This window comes from Heterodontus francisci, chromosome 1 (genome assembly GCF_036365525.1).
Source record: "Heterodontus francisci isolate sHetFra1 chromosome 1, sHetFra1.hap1, whole genome shotgun sequence".
In the NCBI taxonomy this organism is placed as follows: domain Eukaryota; kingdom Metazoa; phylum Chordata; class Chondrichthyes; order Heterodontiformes; family Heterodontidae; genus Heterodontus; species Heterodontus francisci.
In genome coordinates, this window is record NC_090371.1 from 175,442,833 (window position 1) to 175,470,624 (window position 27,792).

At 41.9% G+C, this 27,792-nt stretch overlaps 1 protein-coding gene across 2 annotated transcripts in view; it reads right to left on the bottom strand.

The window, feature by feature from the left end:
* The window catches only part of cds1 (CDP-diacylglycerol synthase (phosphatidate cytidylyltransferase) 1), a 145,796-nt gene extending 118,300 nt beyond the window's left edge, over window positions 1-27,496 (bottom strand). The window contains exon 1 of one of the 2 annotated variants that reach the window (XM_068015017.1): window positions 27,364-27,496. In XM_068015017.1, coding sequence (XP_067871118.1) covers window positions 27,364-27,420 — 57 coding nt within the window. In that variant the 5' untranslated portion in view covers window positions 27,421-27,496. The remainder of the gene's footprint in view (window positions 1-27,363) is intronic. The other variant, XM_068015027.1, reaches the window with a different exon arrangement.
* Window positions 27,497-27,792: the final 296 nt, after the last annotated feature.

Below are 27,792 nucleotides of genomic sequence, written 5' to 3' on the forward strand. Positions count from 1 at the left end.
GCCATAAAAGTTCCTATTCCATTCTGAACTTTTCCTCAGATATGTTTTTTTGTACTATAATATCTGATCTTGCCTTCACTCAACCCCCCCAGACTTGAAATCTGCAGCACAAGTCAATGGATAGCAAGCAGGAGTCCCATTATCAATACCAATCATTATGCCCTTCCCACCACATTGGAAATCAATTAACTTTAGATAACCAAAAAGATAAACCATGAAAAGAGACTTGCATTTATATGGCACCTTTGACAATCTCAGGATATACCAAAGCGCTTTACAGCCTATGAATTACTTAAATATAGTCATTGTTGTAATGTAGGAAGCGTGGCCATCAATTTGTGCACAGCAAGGTCGCACAAACAGTAATGTGATAATGACCAGATACGCTGCTAGAAATTTATTGAGGGATAAATATTGACCAGGACATCAAGGATAACTCTCTTGTTCTTCTTCAAAATAGTGTTATGGGATATTTTACATCCACTTCAGAGCAGATGGGCCTCGGTTTAACATCTCATCCAAAAGACAGCAGCAGAGTACTGTAATTTCAGCCTACATTTTTGTGCTAAAGTCTCTGGAAGTGGGACTTGAACCCACAACGTTCTGACTCAAAGGCGTGAGCGCGACCCTCTGAGTCACAGTACGGTATCTTCCTGGTCTGCAAAACTCAGTAGAACTACCACGAAACCAAGGAAGCCAAGTTACATGCATTTTAATGTAAACCAGGCTCCAAGGTAACATAAAACTACAATAGTAGCATTCAATTCCGATAACTTCTTGCACTAAACAGAAATTCCTTATCTGAGAAAATATTAGGTAGATAAAAGTTATCCATCCTTATTCTTTGAATCTTTAGTCTACATTGCCCATTTGTGTTGGAAGAAAACTGTCAATTCCTAACGAGTACTATGTGCTTTAGTGTATAGATATTAATTGTGTATCAAGTGTTTAATTGTATGCAGGTGGAGGGTTTTAATTGGGGTCTTGCGCTCTTCTAAAGCAGACACTTACTGAGATTGGTGGAGATTTTTGAGTAAGGAGCTACATGTTTGTAATCCTTTTACCCTAAAATAAATGTGATACTGAGTAAAGATAGGCTCCAGCATCATCCTTTCACAACAAGCTTTCTGGAATTTAAAACACAGACCTAACACTTTCGAGTATTTAAATACTGAACATAGCAGCTCCAGCAGAACAGTTTCAGATATTTTTTTCCCCCCAAAGCACACGTTTGAATCCCAGCTTCATGCACTCACTTGTTCAATCATAGCTTTGAGTGTGTTCAACCAGGGTGCCAAATGGCACAGACCTAAAAAAAGGAGTCCTCCATTTCACAGGCAGGGAGTCTTTCATAGTCTTTTAAGATGATAAATCGTTCTTCGGGCAAGTTACTAGAGGAATACTGGCATCTATGAAAATCCACTCCAGATGCCTTCAGAAAAGAGAATGGAGGGAAATTTGTTAAATGGAAAGATGCCCCAGTATATTTCAGTTTACTCATAACAACTGAATAGAGCGCTCAGGTGAATTAGCTTAGTTTTTTTTTTAAACTGCACAACTGGAGGCAAACATGCAAGAGATCTGCCATCATCTACCATGACCCCACTCAACCAATATTGCAAGCTAAAAGCAAAACTGAAGTTCTGAAATCACAGTAATAATCAAATACTGTGAATATATCAGTAGATGCAATATTATTTTTATACTTGGAGCTATCTAACAAACAACTCATCGGTGATATATGGCAGTCATCCGTCTTGCATGACAATGGTCTAAGTACCAAAGCAGTTCAGTTACTTTGCCATGCTATAACGCGAATGGTTGAGTTCTATTCTCAAGCAATAGTCCTCGACACAGATGGTGCAGCTTTAATTCACAGGCTCAGATGAAGAAGTCTGTGCTATATTAGCTCTTGAAACTCAATGTACTTTCCTCTCTCCAGCCTCTTCAACTTCTTGATGCAGCACAGCCCTCCAAGTGTGGTCAGTTGTTCAATTCAAGTTGGGCAGATTTGACTTGGATGTTAAATATGTTTTAATCCCTCTTGTAAATGTCTTTGAACATGAGCCTAAGTCAGCCCAGTGATTTTGCATCTGCAAATTCTCCATACATCCTTTGAAATATACCCATCTTCCTTCTGATATAGATGGCCAAACCACTGGAAGCGGCTATGTTTGAGAAGAGTTATTAAGACAATGCAACTTAGCTTCCTCAAGTACTTTGGTGTCAGGATCTTGAACATTCCACTTGATAGTTAGAATATGGCAAAGACAGCAGATGTGGAAAAAGCTTTGCCTTCTCTCATGCTTGCTCTGGGTGCTGCAGGTCTTGTTGCTAAATATGGTTGCTGTCTTTCCGATGCACGAATATAGCTCATCATCTAGACATATGTCATACAATACCACTGATGCTAGGAAGCAAAATTTGCACACAATTTTTAGTATGATGCTGGCTCTTGAAACTTCTTGAGCAGTAAACACACCTTGCATTATCACTGTCTTCTTTAGACTGGTACAAATTCATCAAGCTAACAAAAACATACGAGTATACGAATTAGGAGCAGGAGTAGGCTACTTGGCCGTTTGAGCCTGCTCTGCCATTCAATAAGTTCATGGCTGAATGGATTACTCCACACTTCCACCTACCCCTGATAACCTTCCACCCCCTTGCTTATCAAGAATCTATCGACCTCTGCCTTAAAAATATTCAAAGACTCTGCTTCCACTGCCTTTTGAGGAAGAGAGTTCCAAAGACTCACGACCCTCAGAGAAAAAATTTCTCTTCATCTGTCTTAAATGGGCGACCCCTTATTCTTAAACAGTGACCCTCAGTTCTAGATTCTCCCACAAGGGGAAAAATCCTTTCCACATCCACCCTGTCAAGACCCCTCAGGATCTTGTATGTTTCAATCAAGTAACCTCTTACGCTTCTAAATTCCAGCGGATACAAGCCGAACCTGTCCAATCTTTCCTTGTAAGACAGCCCAACCATTCCAGGTATTAGTCTAGTAAACCTTCTCTGTACTGCCTCCAATGCATTTACATCCTTCCGTAAATAAGGAGACCAGTACTGGACACAGTACGCCAGATGTGGTCTCACCAATGCCCTAGATCGCTGAAGCATAACCTCCCTATTTTTGTATTTAATTCCCCTCGCGATAAACGATAACATTCTAATTAAGAAAATAAGAACAAGGAGCAGGAGTAGGCAATTCAGCCCCTTGAGCCTGCTCCGCCATTCAACACAATCATGGCTGATCTCACCACGGCCTCAACTCCACTTTCCTGCCCGTTCGCCATAACCTTTCAACCCATTACTAATTAAAAATCTGTCTATATCCTCCTTAAATTTACTCAATGTCCCAGCATCCACCGCACTCTGGGATAGTGAATTCCACAGACTCATGACCCTTGGAGAGAAGTAATTTCTCCTCATCTCCGTTTTAAATCTGCTACCCCTTATCCTAAAACTATGACCTCTCATTCTAGCTTGCCCCACCAGAGGAAACATCCTCTGTACGTCTACTTTGTCAATCCCCTTAATCATCTTAAATACCTCAATTAGATCTCCTCTCATCCTTCTAAACTCCAGAGAGTAAAGACCTAAACATCTCAATCTTTCTTCATAAGAGCAGGCCCTTTGGCTGAATTTTACACTGCCCCAGGTCGGATGGTGGCGTAGGGGCGGCGTAAAATTGAGCGGGAGGCTCCGGCAGGCCTACCCATCCCGCTTCCGGCCAAGTTTACGGCGTCGGGCGAGGGGTGTGAAACTGCCCGTCTGGGACCAATTAAGGCCCTTAAGTGGCCACTTAAGGGCCCTCACCCACCTCCACGGGTATTTTACCCATGGCAAGCGGGCATGCTGGGGACGTGAAAGGCTGCCCAGCAATAGCTGCCATCCTTTCTGCGCCTCAGGGCGAAGGGGGGGGGGCCGTTCATGGCAGTCAGACACAGGGTGCCCGATTGAGGGCCACCCCTGCCTTCCAACCCACCCCGGGACCCAAGACCCCCCCCTCCCCCTTCAAATGACCACTCCAGCCTCACCAACGAAGGACCGATCCCCCTGGTGTGGCTACCGCTACTTACCTTCCCTCCTAGATCCATGATGTCAGTTGGGCTGCAGTCCCAGCAGTGGTCACCACTCCCGGTGGCGCTGCTGGCCCGCTGATTGGCTGGCAGCTCACTGAGGCGGGACCTCCTCCCTCAAGTAGGTGGAAGTCCCGCCTTGGGTCAATTAAAGCCGGGGAACCCGAAAAATGTGGGACGGATCCCCAGGCTAGGCAGAAGTAGGTTTGCCACCGACTTGCACGTCGGTGGCGAATTCCCATCCGTCTCAGGTAAAGTCCAGCCCCTCATCTCTGGAATCAATCTAGTGAACCTCCTCTGAACTGCTTCCAGTGCAACTACATCCCTCTTCAATAAGGGGACCAAAACTGTACGCAATACTCCAGGTGCAGTCTCACTAATGCCTTGTACAGGTGCAGCAAGACTTCCCTACTTTTATACTCTATTCCTTCAGCAATAAATGCCAAAATTCCATTTGCCTTCCTTATCACCTGCTGCACCTGCATACTAGTTTTCTGCAATTCATGCACGAGGACACCTAGATCCCTCTGCACCAAAGTTTCTCTCCATTTAGATAATAATTTGCCTTTCTATTCTTCCGACCAAAATGGATAAACTCACACTTATCCACGTTAAACTCCATCTGCCAAATTTTGGCCCATTCACCTAACCAATCCATATCCATTTGTAAATTTCTTATTTCTTTATTGCAACTTACTATCCCACCTACTTTAGTGTCATCTGCAAATTTGGCTATAGTACCTTCCATCCCTGCATTCAAGTCATTAATATAGATTGTAAATAGTTGGAGCCCGAAGACCGAACCCTGTGACACCTCACTATTTATATCTTGCCAACCAGAAAAGGACCCATTTATCCTGATTCCCTGTTTTCTGTCAGTTAGCCAATCCTCTATCCAATCTAAAAAATTGCCCCTAACCCCATGTGATCTTACCTTGTGTATTAACCTTTTGTGCGGCACCTTATCAAATGCCTCTGGAAGTCCAGATATACTACATCTACAGGATCCCCATTATCCACTTTAATTACGTGCTGTACCTGCATACTAACCTTTTGTGATTCATGCACTAAGACACCGAGATCCCTCTGCATCTCAGAGCTCTGCAATCTCTCACCATTTAGATAATATGCTTCTTTTTTATTATTCCTGCCAAAGTGGACAATTTCCCACTTTCCCACAGTATACTCCATTTGTCAGGTCTTTGCCCACTCACTTAACCTATCTATATCCCTTTGTAGCCCCCTTGTGTCCTCTTCACAACTTACTTTGTTACCTATCTTTGGGTCATCAGCAAATTTAACAACCATACCTTCAGTTTCTTCATCCAAGTCATTTATAGAAATTGTATATTTTATATAAAATTTGAGGCCCCAGCACAGATCCCTGTGGTACACCACCCATTACATCTTGCCAACCTGAAAATGACCCATTTATGCCTACTCTGTCTCCTGTTAGCTAGCCAATCTTCTATGCATGCCAATATGTTACCCCCTACAGCATGAGTTTTTATTTTCTGCAATAACCTTTGATTTGGCACCTTATAAAATGCCTTCTGGAAATCTAGGTACAATATATCCATCAGTTCCCCTTTATCCACAGCACATGCAACTCCCTCAAAGAACTCTAATAAATTGGTTAAACATGATTTCCCTTTCACAAAATGCCTTGCTATAACGTCTTTAATAATAGCTTCTCACATTTTCCCTAAGACAGGTGTCTAAGACATTGTAATTGACATGATAATTGCAAAATCGTTTTAAGTGTTTGCGTGACAAACACTTCCCTCATCAAAAGGTGTTTGATTTTGCTTTTGTTCTTAAGCATGCAATATTAAAGAATTTTACATCTGATCTTGTATTGAGTAACTTCATCTTCCACACTAGATGAGAAAACACAAGGAAGCAACAGACAATATATCACACTCCCAGAAAATTCTCAGTTTGAACGCTTCATTCAGTGCATGTTGCAGAGGAATGTATTACATTCTTTAGTGACATTTGTAAAACTAAGTATACTATAAAATGCACCTAATTTCACACAGCTTAAAGGCTGGATCGAAAACCTGCCTGCAGAGAAGTGAACTGAACCCATCATTTGAACCTGCAGAATCAACTCTGTGCAGCACCGTCAACTGAATGGTCCGTAAGGTTAATGTGTACAGGGGACGGACAAGCTCTCCTCCCAATTTCAAAGTCAGTGATCCCCAAAAGTATACATGCCAATCTGGAAATCAAGCAAAACCTGACCAGCAGCTCTGACACTTGAAAACATAGATACACACTCTTTGTAGCTTAAACTGCAGATATACCCAACATTGCTTGTACTGGAGAGGATAAAATACACAAAAGCCTGACAAGGGAAATTCAAATGGTGCAAGCACAAAATTGATGATACATTTCTGTGGACAGCTAGAGAAATGTTGCCTCCAAAAACTTTTAACTTTTAAATTTAAAATGATACATTCTGCTTCATTCTAAACACTTTTTACATTTCACAATTGCTAGATTTTTATATTTTCAAAACAGGAAAAACAAGTGATATTTGAATTTTTTATTTAAAACAGCCTAACAAGACCATCAATTCTTCAAAAGTTACCGCAAGTCACTCTCCCATTCTACCCACGCCCAAGTACAAACAGTCAGCATTCTTCACCCAATTCCCCACCCTCTCAGACACCAACTCCTTTTCCAATGCACCCAGTTCATTCTCACATTCTTCAAACTCCCCCTCCTTTCAACCTGGCATAATATTCCCATCACCCACCACATCCCCCCCCCACCCACCCCCACCAACCCAATCCCGATCACACTCTTCCAGCACTCTTCTCACATCCATATCTCACCCGTTCAAGTTGCAACACTCGTTATAACCCCTAACCCCCTCAGTTCATGCTCCCATTATTCTTCCTTTCCTCCTCCTCCATTCTCAAAACCTTCACCCTCCCAACCACTGTCTCCGCCCTTCTCCCCTTCCTTTCCATTCATTTCCCCCTTCACTGGATTATTCACATTTTCCTCTACAAAAATTCTATCTGATTTCTGCCACAAATGGGCCAGACCTCTCTCCTCTCCTGCTCCTGAGAGGCAGAGATCACTTCCATTAAGGGCTGCATTCAGCCTTCTTCAGAGAGTAATCAATACTTGGAATGAATTTCATGGACAGAGCAAAGCATCGTAGGAAAGGCCCAGTGAGAGCATTTTAAAAGAGCATGCAAGAAAAATAGCAGTGACAGCACTGAAACAAAGTGGAGAATCTGAAAAGTGAAGGAAGCAGTAGCAGTGCCTGAGGAATAAAAGCCAAGTGCTCAATTATTTATTCATGCTTTAATATTTCACTTTATAAAAGATTAAGGAGCTACTTAACTTAAATAAAATACGTAGAGGCAAGCACGAAAAACATTCTATCAGTTTTAAGTAAATAGATGCAATAGCCTTTAGTATTAACATGAACAATGGAAGTAGCAAATACAAACCAAATTAAATCCATCTAATAATTATAATTACAATAAAAGGGAATCAGCACTGCTGTAATATAATTACGTAAATATATGGATAGACCATGGCAGCTCAAGCAGTGTGTAAGGACTTCAGAATGTGAGAACTTGTGGATGGAAAGACTATCCTGGATAACCACACCTGTGTAAAATGCCTATGTCTTGAGTCACTCCAACTCAGAGTCTGAACACAAATTAAGGACACTCTGACATACAAAGAAAGGAAGAGGAATGTTTGGATATTTACCCCAGAATGTAGTCACACCACAGAGATACAGGTACAGGAAGAGGAGTGCAAGACTTACAGTAGGGTAAGTGAAACATAGTGGGGTCAGGAAAGGAGGAAATACAATGTACTTGGTGACAGTGGGGTTAAGGAAGACGACTGTGAGGAGGATGGCCAGAATGCTAACCAAGGCACTGTGGAGTCGGAGCAGTCCAAGAAGGCACAGAAACAGAACAGAAAGATTGCAGTTCTAGGGGATTTGATAATTAGGGGAATCGAGAGTATCCTCTGCAGTCACCATGGAGTGCCCAGAAGGGTATGTCGTCTATACGGTGCCAAGGGATATATCAAATCAGCTAGAAAAGAACTAAGAAAGGGAGAGAGAAGAGCCAATTATTGGGATCCATATCAGAATCAAACACCATAGGAAAGAACAGAGCAGGAGGTACTGCTAACGGAGTATCGGGAGCTAGACGCAAAATTGAAAAGTAGGGCCTCAACAACTGTCAGTTCCAAATTACTACCTGAACCATGTGCTAATTGGCAAAGGGATAAACAGATCAGGAAAGCAAATGTGTGGCTTTGTAATGGTGTAGCAAGAAAGGGTTCATTTTCATGGGAAACTGGCACCAGTACTGAGGCTGCACTTGAACCAGGCTGGGGCCAAGGTCCTAGTAGAAAGGATAAATAGGGTTGTAGAAAAATATTTTAAACCAATAAAAGGGTGGTCTGGGTGGAAAAAATAGCAACCTCTCTTTTTATCTTTAGGGTAACAACAAATATAGGGTAGAAAAAGAGCTAAAAGATAATATAAATGCTTCAAGACAAAAATGTTTTAGGAAGCAATAAAATACCTGCTAAAAATAAAGCAAGAGTGATGAAAAATAAAACTATTAAAATGCCTGCATAGCAATGTACAGAGCACAATCAAAAGTGTGATAGGTCAAAAAGTATGGGAAATATACAATGGGGGCATATGTGCTGGGAGGGCGGGGGGTAGTTACCCAAAAGAAGCGTTACGTTCATGAATGTATGTGGAAGAAATTAAATAAATGACCTAGAAGCACAGATTCAGCTTAAAGGAAATGATGTAGTGGCCACTCCAGAGAGCTGACTACAAGTTGGATTTGATTGGGAGTTAAATTTTCTATGCCATAGGATCTTCAGAAATGGCAGAGACATTGGGAAGGGACCAGCAGCAGCAGTAATATTGATAAAATACACAATTACAGTTATGGAAAGAAAGGGCTTCAGCAGAATGAACAGGCAGTGTAAACTAAGTAGATACTAGAACAAAGGATGCAAGACTCTGGTGCCTACAGACCACCCAAAGGTAGTGATGTAGTTAGGAAATATAAAGAGAGACCAGGGAAGCATGTAGCAAAAACATGACTGTAATGGGAGACTTTCATTTTCTTACAGACTGGGAGAAGAATAATGGTTCAAATAGTGAAAGCAGTAAATTTCTATAATATATTCAGGTCAGTTTTCTGGAACAATATATGTTAGAACTGTTACGACCAGGTCAGAAAGAGGTCTAGGGTTCCTTTTCAGCCTTCACCTTGTCTTACTGTAACAGGGTTTAAATTTTTAAACACACTGTGTTTTTAGCTCCCTCTTGGTGAATCCTTGTTCACCGCTTTCCAATTATAAGGCAAAAAACCCAGCACAAACAGGCTTTCTTAGGTTTAAAGTAGAAAAGTTATAATTTTATTAAACTCTAATTCGGTTAATACCTACGGCTACACAATGCGTCCATGCTAGCATGCATACGCAATACACACATGCAGATAGGGACATAAAAAAAAGAGGATAAAGTGGAAACGTCTGAGGCAATATCTGAAGAGTTTTTGTTACGAATCTGAGCTCACTGTCGAGTCCTTGCTTGTAGGTAGATCTTGCTTCTCGTTGGGGTCCAGTATTCTTCTTAAACCTTGTTCACTGTAGGAGATTTTTCTCTCTTGGGGTTCATGTGTCTTCAATGGATTCAGAAGCTGGTGAGAAAGAGATGAGAGCAGACAGACAGACAGACAGGAGGTCTTCTTCAGTCAAGGAGCATTCTGCTTTCTGTTTGTTCAAACACTGTCTCTATAATTTAAAACTCTCACTTCAAACTCTGCAACAGCTAGTTAGCCATATAACTAACTGGTCTGACCATGTCTGTTTGTGGATTGAATTGGAGCAGGGAATAACTCCTTTGTCCAATGCCCTGTCTGTTAATATGCAAAAATGTCTTTTCAGCCAGGGGCCTGGCAAGCCCTTGTCACAGGCCTTCGCTTCTTCCCAGCAACAATTTGAAATTTAATGTCCATGTGGTGAAATTAATGTGCCTCATTCTTGGCAGGTGGGGGCCTGCATCTCAGAACGAACAAGGGATACAATCATACTAGTGATGAGTAACGAACCAGAATTTGCTAACAATCTGAATGCAAGGGAAAACCTTGTGAATAGTGTCCACACTATGATTGAATTTGATAACCGGCTTCAGAGAGAAGCCAGAGCCACAAGAGGCAAACTTCAAGAGGATGAGAAATAAACTGACTACAGAAACTGGCCTGAGCAGATACATCAACTTATATTTGTATAGCGCCTTTAAATGCAACAAAACATCCCAAGGCTCTTCACAGGAGTATTATGAAACAAAATATGACACCAAGCCACATAAGGAGATAGGTCAGATAACCAAAAGCTTGGTCAACGAGGTAGGTTTCAAGAAATATTTTTAAGAGGAAAGCGAGATAAAGAGGTGGAGAGTTGTAGGGAGTGAATTTCAGAGCTTAGGACCTAGGCAACTGAAGGCACAGCCATCAATGGCGAAGCAATTAAAAACAGGGATGCACAAGAGGCAGATATCTCAGAGAATTGTGGGGCTAGAGGAGATTACAGAGATAGGGAGGGGCAAGGTCTTTGAGGGATTTGAAAACAAAGGTGAAAATTTTAAAATCAAGATGTTGGTTGACTGGGAGCCAATGTAGGTCAGCGAGCACAGGGGCAACAGATGAATGGGATTTGGTGTAAGTTAGGACATTGGCAGCAGAGTCTTGGAGGGCCTCAAGTTTACTGAGAATACAATGTGGGAGACCAGCCAAAAGTGCATTGGAATAGTCATGTCTAGGGGTAACAAAGACATGAATGAGGGTTCCAGCACCAGATGAGCTGCGATAGGGGTGAAGTTAGAGTGGAAATAGGCAGTCTTGGTGATAGTGCAAATATGTGGTTGGAAGCTCATTTTAGACTCAAGTATGACATCAAGGTTGTGAACAGTCTGGTTTAGTCTCAGACAGTTGTCAGGTAGAGGAATGGATTTGGTAGCTAGCAAATGGAGTTTGTAGCGAGGATTGAAAACAATGACTTCAGTCTTTCCAATATTTAATTGGAGGCATTTTCTGCTCATCCAGTACTGGACATCGGAGAAGCAGTTTATAATTTAGCAACAGTGCACAGGTCAAGAGAGATGGTGTTGAGATACAGCTGGGTGACGTCAGCATACATGTGAAAACTAACACTGCAAGAGGGAACATGTAGATGAGAAATAGTCGGGGGCCAAAGACAGACCCTTGGGGAACACCAGAAGTAATGGTATGGGAACAGGAAGAGAAGCTATTGCAAGTGATTTTCTGGCAACAATTAGATAGATAAGAATGAAACCAGGTGAGAGCAGTTCCACCCAGTTGGACAACAGCGGAGAGGCATTGGAGGAGGATGATGTGGTCAACCATGTCAAAAGCTGTGGATAGGTCAAGAAAGACTATGATGTCATTTGTGACTGATAAGAGCCATTTCACTACTGTGGCAAAGGCAGAAACCTGATTGGAGGGATTCAAACATGGAGTTCCATGCAAGGATTTTGGAGATGACAATACTTAGGAGGAAAGGGAGGTTGGAGATGGGACAGTAGTTTGTAAGGACAGTGAGGTCAAGGATTTTTTTTTCTGAGGAGAGCTGCAATGATGGCAGATTTAAAGGTGAGAGGGGCAACACCTGAAGACAGAACTGTTAACAATATTGACTAACATGGGGATCAGGAAGGGAAGCTGGGTGGAAATAGTGTTGAGAGAGCAGAAGGTGGGACTCATGGACAAGATGAGCTCAGACAGGGAATTAGCGGAGATAAGAGAGAAACTAGAGAAAAACGCAGATTCAGGGTGATGGAAAGGGGGAAACTTTGGAGGAAGTTTGGCCCAGTGGGCTAGTGGAAGGGAGGGATGAGGCACAGGCAGCTGATTAGATTGTCTCTACTTTAGTGACAAGGAGGTCCATGAGTTCCTTGCACTTATTATTGGTGAAGGTGGAGAAGACAGGGGACAGGGGTTCCAGAACACGCTCTGCAGTAGACTAAAGAGCCGGGGGATATTTTTGCATTCCAGGATGATCCTGGAATAGTGAGCGGTTTTAGCAGACAAGAGCAGGACTCAATAGCAGCAAATAACAGGAGGTTTCCATAGAATTTTTTGGGACAATACAAAACTGGTACATGCCACTAAAGGCATGTCCTTCCCTCACTCATTCTGCATTCTCCTACCAGAGGGAAGAGTCACCTGACAATTACCTTAATTATTTTAAGCATTTCAAATAGATCGGGGGCAATGTTGGGCTGTGTAGTGCCCGTTTTCTTTTTAAAAAGGCACTACATGGCCATGTAAGGATCAAAAATGGGGTCCAAGATGCACCTGCACACTTCCAACGGGAATGGACAGCATGCTATTTTGGTAAAGGGATTTGTATATGCAAGCCCAACAATGGCCAACATGTAGAGCAGTGTGCAACACCAAGCTGACATCTGCACTGGCATTTTCAAACTCTATACTTCAACCAACACGCTTAACCTCACACAGCTGACCATGACGTTAAAAGGAACGAAGCATCTCCCACCAGCACTATTTTTAGGGATCATGAACTACTTCCAGGTTAGTTGCCAGATTATTTCTTCTGGCTTCTAGTGCAAATGTATGTGATTTTGGAACTATCTTATACTGGTCTAAAGTTTGAATAGTTTACAGGGAGCAGGCAGACACATCTTGAAGTAGTTCTTCGGTCATTTAAAATCTTATGAAATAAATTACTTCCAACATGGGTGGTCTGGTAGAGCTCCCCTTGGAACTGAACATGATAGAGAATGAAGAGAAGCCACAATGAGCAAGACAAGCTGCTACAAGAGGAAGGAGGAGAGAGAGAAGGGCACTGAGCAAGAGATCACATTAGCCAAGGGTATTCAGGGAGCAACTCTCAACTTTACTGATAATGCACGATACATCTTTGCTTCACAAGAGAGATCGTGACTAAAATCTGCCAAATGCTGCAGTCACAATTGCAACCTCAAAAGCATGGTCAGGGGAGCATTGCCTTGTCATGGTGGAACAGCTACCAATGTGTACCAGCTGTGAGTTGTGGGTGCAAAGCTTGCAACAGTGTTAAGTGAGTGAGGGTAAGGTAAAACATATGAAGTACTGAGCACTAACAGCGATTGTTGGTAGGTGGGTGATGGGGGAGTAGTGAAGTCAGCAGTGGATGAGGCTGGTGATGCATTGGTAGGATATGCCATTTGAAGATTGAACTCACTCACCTTGACAACACATGTCAGATTGTTAAACTTCTTCCGGCACTGCATCCATGATCTTGGAGCTATGTTGCCAGTATTGACCTCTGCTGCTACTTCTTCCCACTGCCTCCTTAGCATTTGTCTGGAGGGCCTCCTATCGATACAAGATGTCTCTCCTTCGCACCATGTCTTGTACCAGCACCTCCAGTGCAAAATGAGACAATCTTGGCACATGCTCTCTCGCAAATTCAGCCATTCCTCAAAAGCATCAATACAGATTCACTTTTCACAAGGACTCCGACCACTTCTTGCAGTCAAAATGCAATTCTCCTTTAAAGTGACGTTGGCAGCCTTTAAGTAGCACTAGACACAATATTTGGCCTCCTGCTGATGTGTGCAGCTAATGAGCAGTGCAGGTAGTGCTGGCTGCACACAATCACTTAAATTTGTGCTCCCTACTGTTTTAACTGCTGTCTGCCATCACAATAAATAGGCATACCATGCTTGTTTTGGGGGTCCAATTTAACCCCATCATCACTTAACCTCATCTCTAGATAACATATGCAAAATTTACACAGGCTTTATTATAGCCAAGTATTTTTGCCCCAGATCATCCTGTTTACATTTTACGGGACTTTTCCCCAAGGCCAACATATCCATCCAAACATGGGAACCCAAAACTGAGCATAAAACTTCAAGAGAGGTTTGACCAACATTCTGTATAACTAACAGTATTTCCATGCTTTGACATCATACACTGTTGTGTTAAGTCCATCACCCTTTGGCCTTTTGCCTACTTTTTGAGCTCCGAAATCACTTTATTCAACTAAATTCTCCTTCACACACATTTTCTAATCCACTAATTACATTCTTACAAAAATCCCATTGCTGGTCCATAGATGCACTAACTGACAATTTCTCCCATCCTATGTTAATCAATTCCTTCATCACTCTTTAAAAGCTAGCCCTATTTAAATCTAGAACCTTGTTCGTGGCTATTCTTTCTCACTGTAAAGCCTGATACTGAATCCAACTACATAATGGTTACTATCCCCTGGATGCTCCCTTGCTTACAGATTGTTAATTAATTTTATATTTCATTTTCTACTTATCCTGCTACTTCTCTCCAAATTTATAGTTAAAATATCCAATTATATTTTTCTTTGTACAGCCTTCCTGATCTGCACATACATTCCTCTGTTGAGTCATCAGTTAAATGGTCTATAAAATACACCCATACCTGTTTGTCCGCATCTTTTTCTTACCTACAATTAATTAGACTAATTCTTTCTAATGACTTTTGAATGAGCCTATGCAGGAAACATAAAGCAGCAGCATACCATCCTATAGAATTATTTATTCTAAATTTTAAATGTTTGCTATAGTATATTAGTGTATTAAGGCTTGGAAAATTAGATAATTTTCTAGACAGTGCATTACATAGCTGAGAAATCACGATTACTAATGTTTCACAATGACAAGCTGCACTTTTCCTCGATGCTTCTATATCTTAAATATGATCAATTTTAAGGCCTAGCAACAGAGAGGAAAAAACATCAGAGTAAGATTTTCAAAATTTCTTATTTTTGTTAGTACTTATAACAAGGTTATACTTATTATTACCAAAATTCTTACAGAAATAGAAATTGCATAAAACTTGAGGCTGGTAAATGTTACACCTTCAAGAAAGGGAGGAAAGAGATAAGGTAGGTAATTATTGACCAGTTAGCCTAACAGCAGTATTAGGAAAAGCTGCTAGATTGCGGGATAAACATTAATTAACACTTTGAAAGATTTGAGTTACTCAGGGACAGTAAATACAGATTTACTAACAGGAGATCATGCTTGACTAATTCAATTCAACTCTGAGGAAGTTACCAAGCCTGTAAAGGGAATGTAGAAGATGTAGTATATTTAGACTTTGAAAGAGAGTTTAATAAAATGCCACTATTTGCAAACAACAAAGCTTGTGCTATTAAAGGGAAAGGGGTGACATGGATACAGCATTAGCTAAAGATGGAAAACACAAAGCAAAGACAATGGGATGCTCCCTGTCTTGGTGGGACATAACTAGTGATGTAACCTATGAATCTATACTGGAACCATCAATATTCTGAGGGCTACCATTGACCAGAAACTTAACTGGACCAGCCATATAAATGGTGTGGCTACAAGAGCAAGTCAGAGGCTGGGAATTCTGCAGCAAGTAACTCACCTCTTGACTCTCCAAAGTCTGTTCACCATCCACAAGGCACAAGTCAGGAATGTGATGAAATGCTCTCCACTTGCCTGGATGAGTGCAACTCCAACAACACTCAGAAGCTGAACACCATCTAGGACAAAGCAGCCTGCTTGATTGGGACTCCATCCATCACCTTAAATGCTCACTCCGTCCACCATCGGCATGCACTGACAGCAGTGTGTACCATCTACAGGATGCACAGCAGCAACTCGCCGAGGCTCCTGCAACAGCAACTTCCAAACCAGCGACCTGTACCAGCTAAAAGGATAAGGGCAGGGGGCTCATGGGAACGCCAGCAGGCGCAAGTTCCCCACAAAACACACGCCATCCTGACTTGGAATGATATCGCTGTTCCTTCACTATTGCGAGGTCAAAACCCTGGAACTCCCTCACGAACAGTACTGTGGGTGCACTTACACCACATTGACTGTAGTGGTTCAAGCTCACCAGCACCTTCTCAAGGGCAATAAATGCTGGCCTTGCCAGCGACACATTCCGTGAAGGAACAAAAAACTTCTTTTGGGTTCTCCATATAAATAACTAAACAAATTGAGCATGGAAATAGAGAGATTATCAAAATTTGCTGATTAACACCAAAGCTGCATTTATATTGTGCTAGCGGCAGTGGATACTAATGCACAGGTTTTGGACAGCGGGCTGCAACCCAAAACTAAACTCACCAGGATTTGCTTAAATCGGTAAAGAATTGTATTATAATAATGGAGACAAGAATTTAAGAAATTGACCAGTGCACTAAAAACAGCACAGACCAACCTGAACTCTGCAAATAGATCTTCTGTGGCACTGCTCATGAGCAGTTCTGGGGCTAGACCACTTACACCATTCCCCACCCCCCCAATCTTTTCATTTTGAGCTATATTAGATCCCCTTCTTTCTTTCTTCCTAATGTCTATGATTCACCATCTCGTTCTAAAATATATACGATTGGTACCCTCTTTCTTTCTGCATAACTCCATCATCAAGTAAAGAAACTGCCTCATAGACCTCCTCTGGACTTCCTCCAATAAATGTCTTTCCACAATACAAAGGCCAAAATGGAATGCAGTACTCCAGATACAACTTTAATGTTCCTTCTTTGTAAGTCTAAGCCTCTCCAAACAATGATGCACGCACCATTTTATTTGCTTTCTGTTTACAACATTGACATTGAACCAACTATTTTAGTAAACAATCCACCAAAATTCCTGGATCTCTTTCCTACATTACAACACTTCAAAAATACTTTACTGGCTGTAAAGCCGTTAGGGATGTCCTGAGGTCATAGAAGGTGCCATTATAAATGCAAGCCTTTCTTGTTTCTTTCCTGCTTTGTGATTTCAAGCACATCATTTAATATATACTCCAAATTCTTACTTCTACTCAATCTCATGGCTTTACTAATTGCCCCATCCAGAGCTTCTCACTGAGATATCCAACTGCGCTTCTCTCAGCCTCTGAACATACTTGGGGATTTCAATCTTCATCTCAATTTACCTTGCCCCCTCTTCTGATTTCATTGCCTTCCCCAAACCTCCCCTTCCATAAAAACTCTCCTACCCATTTCCACTGCCACCTTCTTGACCAAGCCAACTTACATGGCCTCTCTACTCCCAACGTCTCAATCATAGGCAAGGACATGTCCACCACTTCCCTGTATCCCTCACCATCCAAATATCAACTTCACACCCCTTTGCACCTGCTGAGAAAAAAAATGCCCCCTATTGCTTACAACTGCATCTTCAAACTCTCAACTTTTGACCCTCCATTTGCCACGATGCATCTGGAGCTACTGATCAACCGCTCCCTCACCTTCACCTATGACACCCTTGTCCCAGTAAAAGCTTCCACTCCTCGCACAGCACTGAAAGAGCCCTAATCAAAATCACAAATAATAGTCTGTGACTGCAACCATGGTGCATTATTGCTTCTTGTCCTCTCTGCTGCCTTTGATTATACCATCATCTTCCAACACTTCTCCATTGTCCAGCTCAGTGGGAGTGCCCTCATTCTATTCTTTTCTTACCTATCTAATCTTAGCCTCAGCATCTCAACACCTCTCATCCTTGCACCCTTAGCTCTGGATTTCCTTAAGAATCTATCCATACTCCCCACCTCTTACTCATCTACACATTGCCCCTTGGTGACATTATCCAAAGACATGGGTCAGCTTCCACATTTAGGTGGACAATGCCATGCCTAGATCCCTCTTGACCCCTCCACTGTCTATGTTGTCAAACTGCTTGTCTGAAATCCAACCCTGGATCAGCCACAATCTGGTCTACATGTGACTCTTGTCCCATCCAACATGGTTTGACTCTTAATGCACCAGTCCGGTCAACTGAGGATGGGCAACATATAGTGCCTAATCAATACTGATCCTATACCAAGAACAAATTAAATTGCACATATGGATTGTCTAAGTCCCAGTTTAGAACACGAAAATGAAAATTACCAATGATTGCAACTAAAGCTCACATTGTCCTGCATATTTGTTTCCCACTCATCCTATTCCTTTATCCAGGTCTCTGTACCTCAATATTTATTAGCTAACTACCAGCACTTGTAACTTGTCCAATTTGTTTCTTCATTCTGATGAAAGGTTATTGAAACATTAACTCTATTGCTCTCTCCATGGGTGCTGCTTGACCTGCTGAGTATTTCCAGCAGTTCTCTGATTTTATTTCTTATACTCCTGGCAGTCATCTAAATAGATCTTAGTTCATCCTTTGCCCTTTATGCTGCATTCACACAAGTATATCCTAAAAACTGGGCTACATTGTTATCCTCTCTTAGAAGCTTGCAGCACAGAAGGAGGCCATTCCACCCTTCCTGTCTGTGCCTGCTATTTGAATGTGCTGTACAACTTATCTTCTCTCTCCCACCCCCTGCTCCACCTTACATCTCCCTAATTTAATCGTCATTGGCAGATTTTTCTACTTTTGATTCACTTGCACATAGCGAATTGGATTATTTGATTGAGATCTTAACAGAAAAATGGTTATTTGAGCCAATCATAGTTTGTTTGTACTACAGGATCATGTCATTTTGGAAATGTTATCACCTATGAGGCCAAAACCTTTAAAGGTGCAGCACTATAGACGTGCTAGACAGAAGCCTATATTTTGACTGCTGCCATTATAAGATGAGATGACTTGATCATTTTTCTAGAAGTTCAGCATTAAATATACAACCTGCATATAGTCACACAGATTTTTTGTAACTCTTCTTAGTATTAGATTATGCTGAAGACAATGTAATGGCATGGAACCTTGGAGTACAGGCACTGTATTTTGATTGGATTCAATTCAATTCCCCACAGGCCCAAGTTTGACATTTCAGTTACATCACTGTCATATTTCTCCCGGTAGCTGATTTAGAGCAGCACTGATGCAGGCTCGGGAACAGGCTGCCTCCCCTGCCAGCCAAGTTATGGGATCCAGGAAGGGAGCGTAAAACTACACAAACAGTATATAAAAAAGGGCCCCCCAACACCCAAAATAGTACATTTTCGGGAGAAAAACTCTGATCATTATAATGCAACAAAACAAGATAGGGGTTTAAAAATTGCAATAACAAAGTGAAAACTTGTATGGCTTACGAGATTCTCACATAACACAAAAATAAAAGCAAAATACTGCGGATGCTGGAAATCAAATAAAAACAGAAAGCGCTGGAAATACTCAGCAGGTCTAGCAGCATCTGTGGACAGAGAAACAGAGTTAACGTTTCAGGACTGTGACCCTTCATCAGAACTGACTATATCAGTGCCGTTTCCTGTTCCCACCCCAAACAGAAAACTTCATCATGGTCTATCTCCAACACTTTCCTCCCCTTCCTCAACTTCTCTATCTCCATCTCAGGTGATAGGCTGTCCAATAATATTCATTATAAGCCCACCAACTCCCACAGCTACCTTGAATACACTTCCTCACACCCTGCCCCCATAAGAATTCCATTCCATTCTCCCAGTTTCTCCCTCTGACGAATCTGTTCTGATGATGTTACCTTCGACAACAGCACTTCTGATATGTCTTCCTTTTTCCTCAACCGAGGATTTCCACGCCCTCGCTGTGGTTGACAGGGCCCTCAACTGTGTCCGACCCATTTACCGTACTTCTGCCCTCACCCCTTCCCCTCCCTCCCAGAAATGCAACAGGGTTCCCCTTGTCCTCACTTTCCACCCACCTGCCTTCACATCCAAAGGATCATCTACTGCCATTTCCACCAGCTCCAGCATGATGCCACCACCAAACACATCTTCCCCTCCCCTCAGCATTCCAAAGAGATCGTTGCCTCCATGACACCCTGCTCCACTCCTCCATCACCCCTGACACCTTGCCCTCTTCCCATGCAATCACAGCAGGTGCCCATTTACCTGCCCATTTACCTCCTCTCTCACCATCCAAGGCCCCAAACACTCCTTCCACGTGAAACAGCGATTTACTTGTACTTCTTTCAATTTAGTACACTGTATTTGCTGCTCACAATGTGGCCGTCTCTACAATGGGGAGACCAAATGCAGATTGGGTGACGGCTTTGCGAAACACCTCCGCTCAGTCCGCAAGCATGACCCCAAGCTTCCAGTTTCTTGCAATTTTAATTCACCCCCCCACCATTTCTGTCCTTTGTCTGCTGCAGTGTTCCAGTGAACCTCAACGCAAGCTCACAACAGCACTTCATTTTCCGAATAGGTACTCTACAGCTTTCTGGATTCAACATTGAGTTCAACAATTTCAGAGCATAACTGCCTTTTTTTTAAAATTTAATTTAATTTTTTTTAACCATGTGTCTGTCTTAAAACTTGTTTTTCAGGTTTTTGCTTTTGGACAGAGCTGTTCATTATTCTGCCTTAACACTCGCTCTGGACTAATGCTTTGTCTTTTAATACAACTATTAGCAGTCCCTTTGCCTTCATTCTATGACATCGCTGTCATTTAATCTCTCTGTCCTCTGCCCTATCACACACCTTCCCTTGTGTTCTTCTGGTTTCTGGTCAATGGTAACCCCTTGGATGTTGATAGTGGGGGATTCAGCGATGGCAATGCCATTGAACGTGAAGGGGAGATGGTTAGATTCTCTCGTGTTTGAGATGGTCATTGCGTGGCACTTGTGTAGCGCGAATGTAACTTGCCGCCTATCAGCCCAAATCTGGATGTTGTACAGGTCTTGCTGTATCTTGACATGGGTTGCTTCAGTATCTGAGTCGTCGTGAATGGTGAACAATGTACAATCAGCGAACATCCCCACTTCTGACCTTATGATGGAGGGAAGGTCATTGATGAAGCAGCTGAAGATGGTAGGGCCTAAGACACTAGCTTGAGGAACTCCAGCAGTGATGTCCTGGGACTGAGATGATTGACCTCCAACAACCACAACCATCTTCCTTTGTGCTAGGTATGACTCCAACCAGCGGAGAGTTTTCCCCAATTCACGTTGACTCCAGTTTTGCTCGGGCTCCTTGATGCCATACTTGTTGTCAAGGGCAGTCACTCTCACCTCATCTCTGGAGTTCAGCTTTTTTGTCCATGTTTGGAGCAAGGCTGTAATGAGGTCAGGAGCTGAGTGGCCCTGGCGGAACCTAAACTGAACGTCAGTGAGCAGGTTATTGCTGAGCAAGTGCCACTTGACAGCATCGTCGATAACACCTTCCATCATTTTGCTGATGATAGAGAGTAGACTGATAGGGCGGTAATTGGCCAGGTTGGATTTGTCCGGCTTTTTGTGCACAGGACAAACCTGAGCAATTTTCCATATTGCTGGGTAGATGCTAGTTTTGTAGCTGTACTGGAACAGCTTGGCCAGGGGTGCGGCCAGTTCTGGAGCACAAGTCTGGAGTACTACTGCTGGAATGTTGTCAGGCCCCATCGCCTTTGCAGTATCCAGTGCCTTCAGCCATTTCTTGATATCACGTGGAGTGAATCAGATAGGCTGAAGATTGGCATGTGATGCTGGGGACCTCAGAAGGAGGCCAAGATGGCATTTCTGGCTGAAAATGGTTGCAAATGCTTCAGCCTAGTCTTTTGCACCAATGTACTGGGCTCCCCCATTGTTGAGGATGGGGATATTTGTGGACCTTCCTCCTCCCGTCAGTTGTTTAATTGCCCACCAGCATTCACAATTGGATGTGGCAGGACTGCAGAACTTAGATCAGATCCGTTGATTGTGGGATCGCTTAGCTGTCTGTCGCATGCTGCTTCTGCTGTTTGGCATGCATGCAGTCCTGTCTTGTAGCTTCGCCAGGCTGACATCTCATTTTTAGGTATGCCTGGTGCTGCTCCTGGCATTCCCTCCTGCACTCTTCATTAAACCAGATGCTGCCAGACCTGAGTATTTCCAGCAATTTCTGTTTTTATCTTGCGTAACAAGTTTTTTTAAATTTAAAAAGAAACTCAAGAACCTCTGGTTCTAGCCATATGACAATGGGATATTAAAATGATTGCTTATAATGGAGAGTTACATTTTTGCTCTTAGTAAACAATGCCCAGGTGTTCAGCCCAAGTCAGTCTTTGATTAAATTACTTCAGTCTTCAAGAGACTGTGATACTGTACCATTGCAATACCATCCTTGCTTCATATCAGACTATCAATGAAAGATTGATACTTGCTGCTGTGTAACAGATACAGTCCTCACAGCAGTACCGAAAGATAATCCAAGTCTTTCTTTTTTAAAAAAATCCAAATTTCTTTACACTTTTTTTACTGTTGAAAATTGAGTTCATATTGGTGACATCAGCGTGGCATTCACAACATGTAATGTACACACCAATAACAGAAGTACGACGTATTCACGACACAAACAGCTGAACAAATTTAATTCATTCAATTACCGCCACAACAGCCTAGTCTCAATCATCAGCAACGTGATGGAAGGCATCATTGACAGTGCTATCAAGTGGCAATTACTCACCTATAACCTGCTTACTAATGCTCAGTTTGGTTTCCACCAGCACCACTCAGCTCCAGACCTTATTGCAGAATTGGTGCAAACATGAACCTGCATGCAGCAAGACCTGGACAACATTCAGGCTTGGGCTGATATGTGCTAAGTAACATTTGAGTCTTACGAGTGCCAGGCAATGACCATCTCCAACAAGACAGAATCTAACCATCTACCCTTGACCTTCAATGGGATTACCATCACTGAATTCCACACCATCAACATCCTGGGGATGACCATTGACCAGAAACTTAACTGGAGCAGACAGATGAAGACTGTGGCTACAAGAGCAGGTCAGAGGCTGGGAATTCTGTGGTGAGAAACTCACCTCTTGACTCCTCAAAGCCTGTCACCATCTTACAAGGCACAAGTCAGGAGCATGATGGAATACTCTCCACTTGCCTGGATGAGTGCAGCTCCAACAACACTCAAGAAGTTTGACACCATCCAGGACAAAGCAGCCTGTTTGGCACATGGAAACACCACCACCTGTATGTTCCCCATCAAATTACACTCTAGCCTGACTTGGAAATATATTGCCCTCCCTTCATCATCACTTGGTCAAAGTTCTGGAACTCCCTACCTAACAGCATTGTGACTGCAGCAGTTTAAGAAGACAGCTCACCACCATCTCCGCAAGGGCAACTAACAAGGGATGGGCAATAAATGCTGGCCTTGTCAGCGATGTCTACAGCCAATAAAAAAAATCTCTAGACCCAATTTTGTTAAGAAAATAATGAGAACATTTGGAAATTTCCCCCTCAAATCCAGGAGGATTTTTAAAAACCGATTTGCTACCAAAAAAAATCCAGAAATGGATCAATTGCAATTGGTAAAAAAAATGCTTTTAAAAACCCCAAAATATAATTTTCTAAACATATTGTGGCTGTATAGACTTTAAATATATAGTTTCCACTTAACTTTCATAAAATGGCTATACTTTTTACAAAAAAATCAATTTACAAGGAGCTGATGTTTCATTGCAACTCTGTGACTCTGGTGTAACTCACTGTTTTATAAGGCTCATGGTACTTCCAAGGTGAAGGTCATTCATTTCTAAAGAAAGGTAAGCAATAACTTACAGAATCCACTGAAGTATTAAAGTGTCGTCCATGATTTTATAAATACCCTAATTACAAGCAGATAACTTTGTTAACTTCATTGGAAAATGAACAGTATATAATTGTAGTAAATATTCTCAGTGAGACATTGGAATACAAAATCGTTTTTGATTTCTGAGAAATACCTTAATGATTCACTTGTGTTTGTGGTTATTTCTGCAGTAAGTGTTATACACCATATCTTACATCTTCATATTTATTACAGTACTATTATTTGTACTATATAAACTCAGATTGTCTTCCTGAACAAAACTGTTATGATTTTCTGACTTAATATTTTCATTTAGATTCTTTTCCTATATATCCACTCCCATGTAAACATGCTTACTAGCATTGCTAAAATTGTCCTAAATCCTAGCGTTAATCAGATTATAATCTCACTGCACATTTGGATGTCACTAATGCTTTTATCACTTGTTTCTTCACTGATGCAATAGCATTAGACATTGCTCGCTTTCTCTTCTGTACTTATTGACATTAATATTTAAGTCCTCAGTTTATCAATGTTTTTTTTCCACATTCTTGTAGTTAATTAAGTTAGCAATGACATCCTTACTTTATCACTTCTGTTTTTGTTTTCTTTATAAAGGTAGTGTGTTGATTGATTTTACATAAAAATACAAATGGAATTGAAGTTTTAAAAGTAAGTACAGAGATATTCAAGTACTTTATGGAACAAATGGCTCCTGTGCTGCTAGGTACAAGAAAATGTCACTTGTGGAAAGTTGCAGGTCACATTTGAATAATGAAGATGTGAGAATTAGTAGGCTTTCAGCATTTTTCATTCACTGATTTTCAATCAGGTTAAAAAATAGGAAGAATTTATGTACAGTAGAACTATTGCAAATATAAATCGATATACAAACTGAAAATGCTGGAAATACTCAGCAGGTCAGGCAGCAACCATGGAGAGAGAAAATGGTCATCGACCTGAAACATTAATTTCGCTTCTCTCTCCACAGATGCTGCAAAACCTGCTGAGTATTTCCAGCACTTTTTTTTTTATTTCAGATTTGCAGCATTTCATTTTCTAAATTGATATGGCACAATACTTCCCTAAAATAAGCAGTGAAATAAAAACCAGCAAATCAATTCAAATCATGCAGTTTGCTATCCATTGCTGCCCCTCAACAAATTATACTGATTCACCATGGAAAGAACTTCCACTTCGAAATCCAGATGTACAGATAAGAAATAAACTTACATTTATGTGATATATATTGTGCTGTGACACTGCACAGTTCAACGCTCAATCCAAATGGAAGAAAGAAACAAACTTAGGAGAGGTACCCAATGGTATGATGAAAGAAGCAAGATTTAGGAGCGTTTTGAAGGTGGAGAGAGTGCTAACAAGGTGGAAGATGCAGGGAGAGTGTTCTAGAGGGGGTCGGTGGTATCAATGACAGGGTGGAATGAGTACAGGTCACTCAGCAGATCAAATTTGGAGGAGTGCAGATACAAGATGGGACAAAGAAATGAAGATTGGAAAGGAAGACTGGAGCAACACTGCATAGGAATTTGAAGACAAAGACAAGGATTTTGAAGATGCTGTCCTAAAGGCTGGGGAACCAGTGAAGGTCAGTAAGTATAAACACAAAAGCAAAATACTGTGGAAATCTGAAATGAAAACAGAAAATGCTGGAAATGTTCTGCAAGCCTGGCAGAATCTGGGGAGTGAGAAACAGTTAACATTTCACAGGACTTAAGAGGAGTAGACCATTCGGCCCTTCGAGCCTGCTCCACCATTCGATAAGATCATGGCTGATCTGTTGGTGGTCTGAACTCCACTTTCCTGTCTATCCCCCATAACCCTCGACTCCCTATCAAAAATCTATCCAATTCAGCCTTGAATAAATTCAATGGCCCAGTCTCCACTGCTCTCTGAGGAAGAAAATTCCACAGACTACTGACCCTTTGAGAACATTTTTTTTTCTCATCTCCATCTTAAAAGGGAGACACTTATTCTTAAATTGTGTCCCCTAGTTCCAGTCTCCCCCAAGATCACGTCTCATTCTTCTAAACTCCTATGGGTATAGGCTCAATCTGTTCAACCTTTTGTCATAAGATAAGCCCTTCATCCCTGGAATTAGTTGAGTGAACAGGTCAATAACCTTTCATCAAAACAGTCATCAGATGCTGCCAGACCTGCTGAGCATTTCTAGCATTTTCTGGTCAGTAAGCACATGTTTCTGCATGATAGGATTTGATAATAGTTATGGGTGACCTGGAGTTATGAAGGGTGAAGCTTAGATCAGTATGAAGGGCATTAGAAAAATTGAGTCTGGAGGTGACAATTACAAATTCAAGTTATAATGGTAGGGACTGAGGTAGAAATGGAGACAAACAAAATCACAGAGATGACAGTATGCAAATTTAGTGAAGGACTGGAACTGGGATTTGAAGCTTGACTTAGAGTTGAGCATATTTCAAGTGCATATAGTTTAAGTATGATTAGGGAACCAAAGCTCAGAGCTTCTCATAAAAACCAGACAGCTTCAGTCTTGCCAATGATGGGCCACAGAAAGTTCTCATCCACAATTTGATATCAGACAGCACAGCAACAGTTGTGGGACCACCACCCCAAGCACGAGTGGGACCAGCCCACTGAACCAAAACAGTGTTTCAACAACTCAACACATAAAGGTCAGGTGACATTGGGGAAATCATTCAAGTTTTGTGGTCACATCTGATAATCTAACAAGCTAACAGTTTTAAAATACATTCCAATGTGATATCTTAACTGTAGTATAATTACTCACATCACTAATATTACCACCTTAACAGTGATTACAATAACTGCAATAGTCAGGAAAGAATATGAAATTATCCAGATGTGATTACAAGGCAGTAACTTCCGTGATTTAATGACATCCAAAACCACAAGAATGAAGCTTAAGTAGTTTTTAATTGGTATTCAGACCTAGCAATATTACTGCCCAGACCCACTCTCGCGTATCCATTATTATTTGGTTGACTCAAGGGATTGGCAACAAGCTTTAAGGCCAATATTAACAGCAAAGACACTCCAGGCTGACTAGGTGTGACGATCACATTCACGAAACAATTTAAAGGCAGCAACATAATCTCTGCAAGTTTACTTCAAATGATCAGTAAACAGTTTCTTTAAGGGAAATACTTTGATCATTTTTTCCCACTCAAGTATATAAATGTAATTATATTTACTTAATATTCTATAACGACGTTCTCTCACTTGCAATACTGTAAATATATAGTATGCAGTCGACACTGTAATAAGCACATCTCACGAATACGACTAGAATACTACACAGTCTCGGTAATTTTTGAAATATATAGCACAGCCATTATATCTAAATACTATAGCAATTCAGATAAAAATAGTGAGATATTGGTCCACTTTTCTTTTTACACAATACTGACATTATTGGCTGAGTTACAGGTTAATTACCGTGCACAGTGGGTTAAACACTCTAGTGTTACATTTTCTCAGTATTTCACACATACAACAGTAAGTGTAGTCAGGGTTTCTCTATAAACACGTCATATTGCTGATATTTGGGTGTTCTGCCTCAATAATTACATACATTAATAAGGTTAGACATTATTATCCGTTTCAAATACATTTACTCACTAAATCTTATATACAACACGGAGAGTTAACCAAGCACTGCATCAGATTTCATACCTGACTACACACAGATAAACAGCAATTCCGATCTACTACCCGGGTAATGCTTTACCTTGTCGCTCAGGTTTTCCGGCTCCTTCTCTACTTTCCTTTTCCTGGGCTCCGTCATCTTTCAGTTTCTCTCCCCGTGTAGCCGGTGTCCCCCCTCACTCTCCCGGTCCGTCTCTCCCCGTGTAGCCGGTGTCCCCCCCCCCTCACTCTCCCGGTCCGTCTCTCCCCGTGTAGCCGGTGTCCCCCCCCCTCACTCTCCCGGTCCGTCTCTCCCCGTGTAGCCGGTGCCCCCCCCTCACTCTCCCGGTCCGTCTCTCCCCGTGTAGCCGGTGTCCCCCCCTCACTCTCCCGGTCCGTCTCTCCCCGTGTAGCCGGTGTCCCCCCCTCACTCTCCCGGTCCGTCTCTCCCCGTGTAGCCGGTGTCCCCCCCTCACTCTCCCGGTCCGTCTCTCCCCGTGTAGCCGGTGTCCCCCCCTCACTCTCCCGGTCC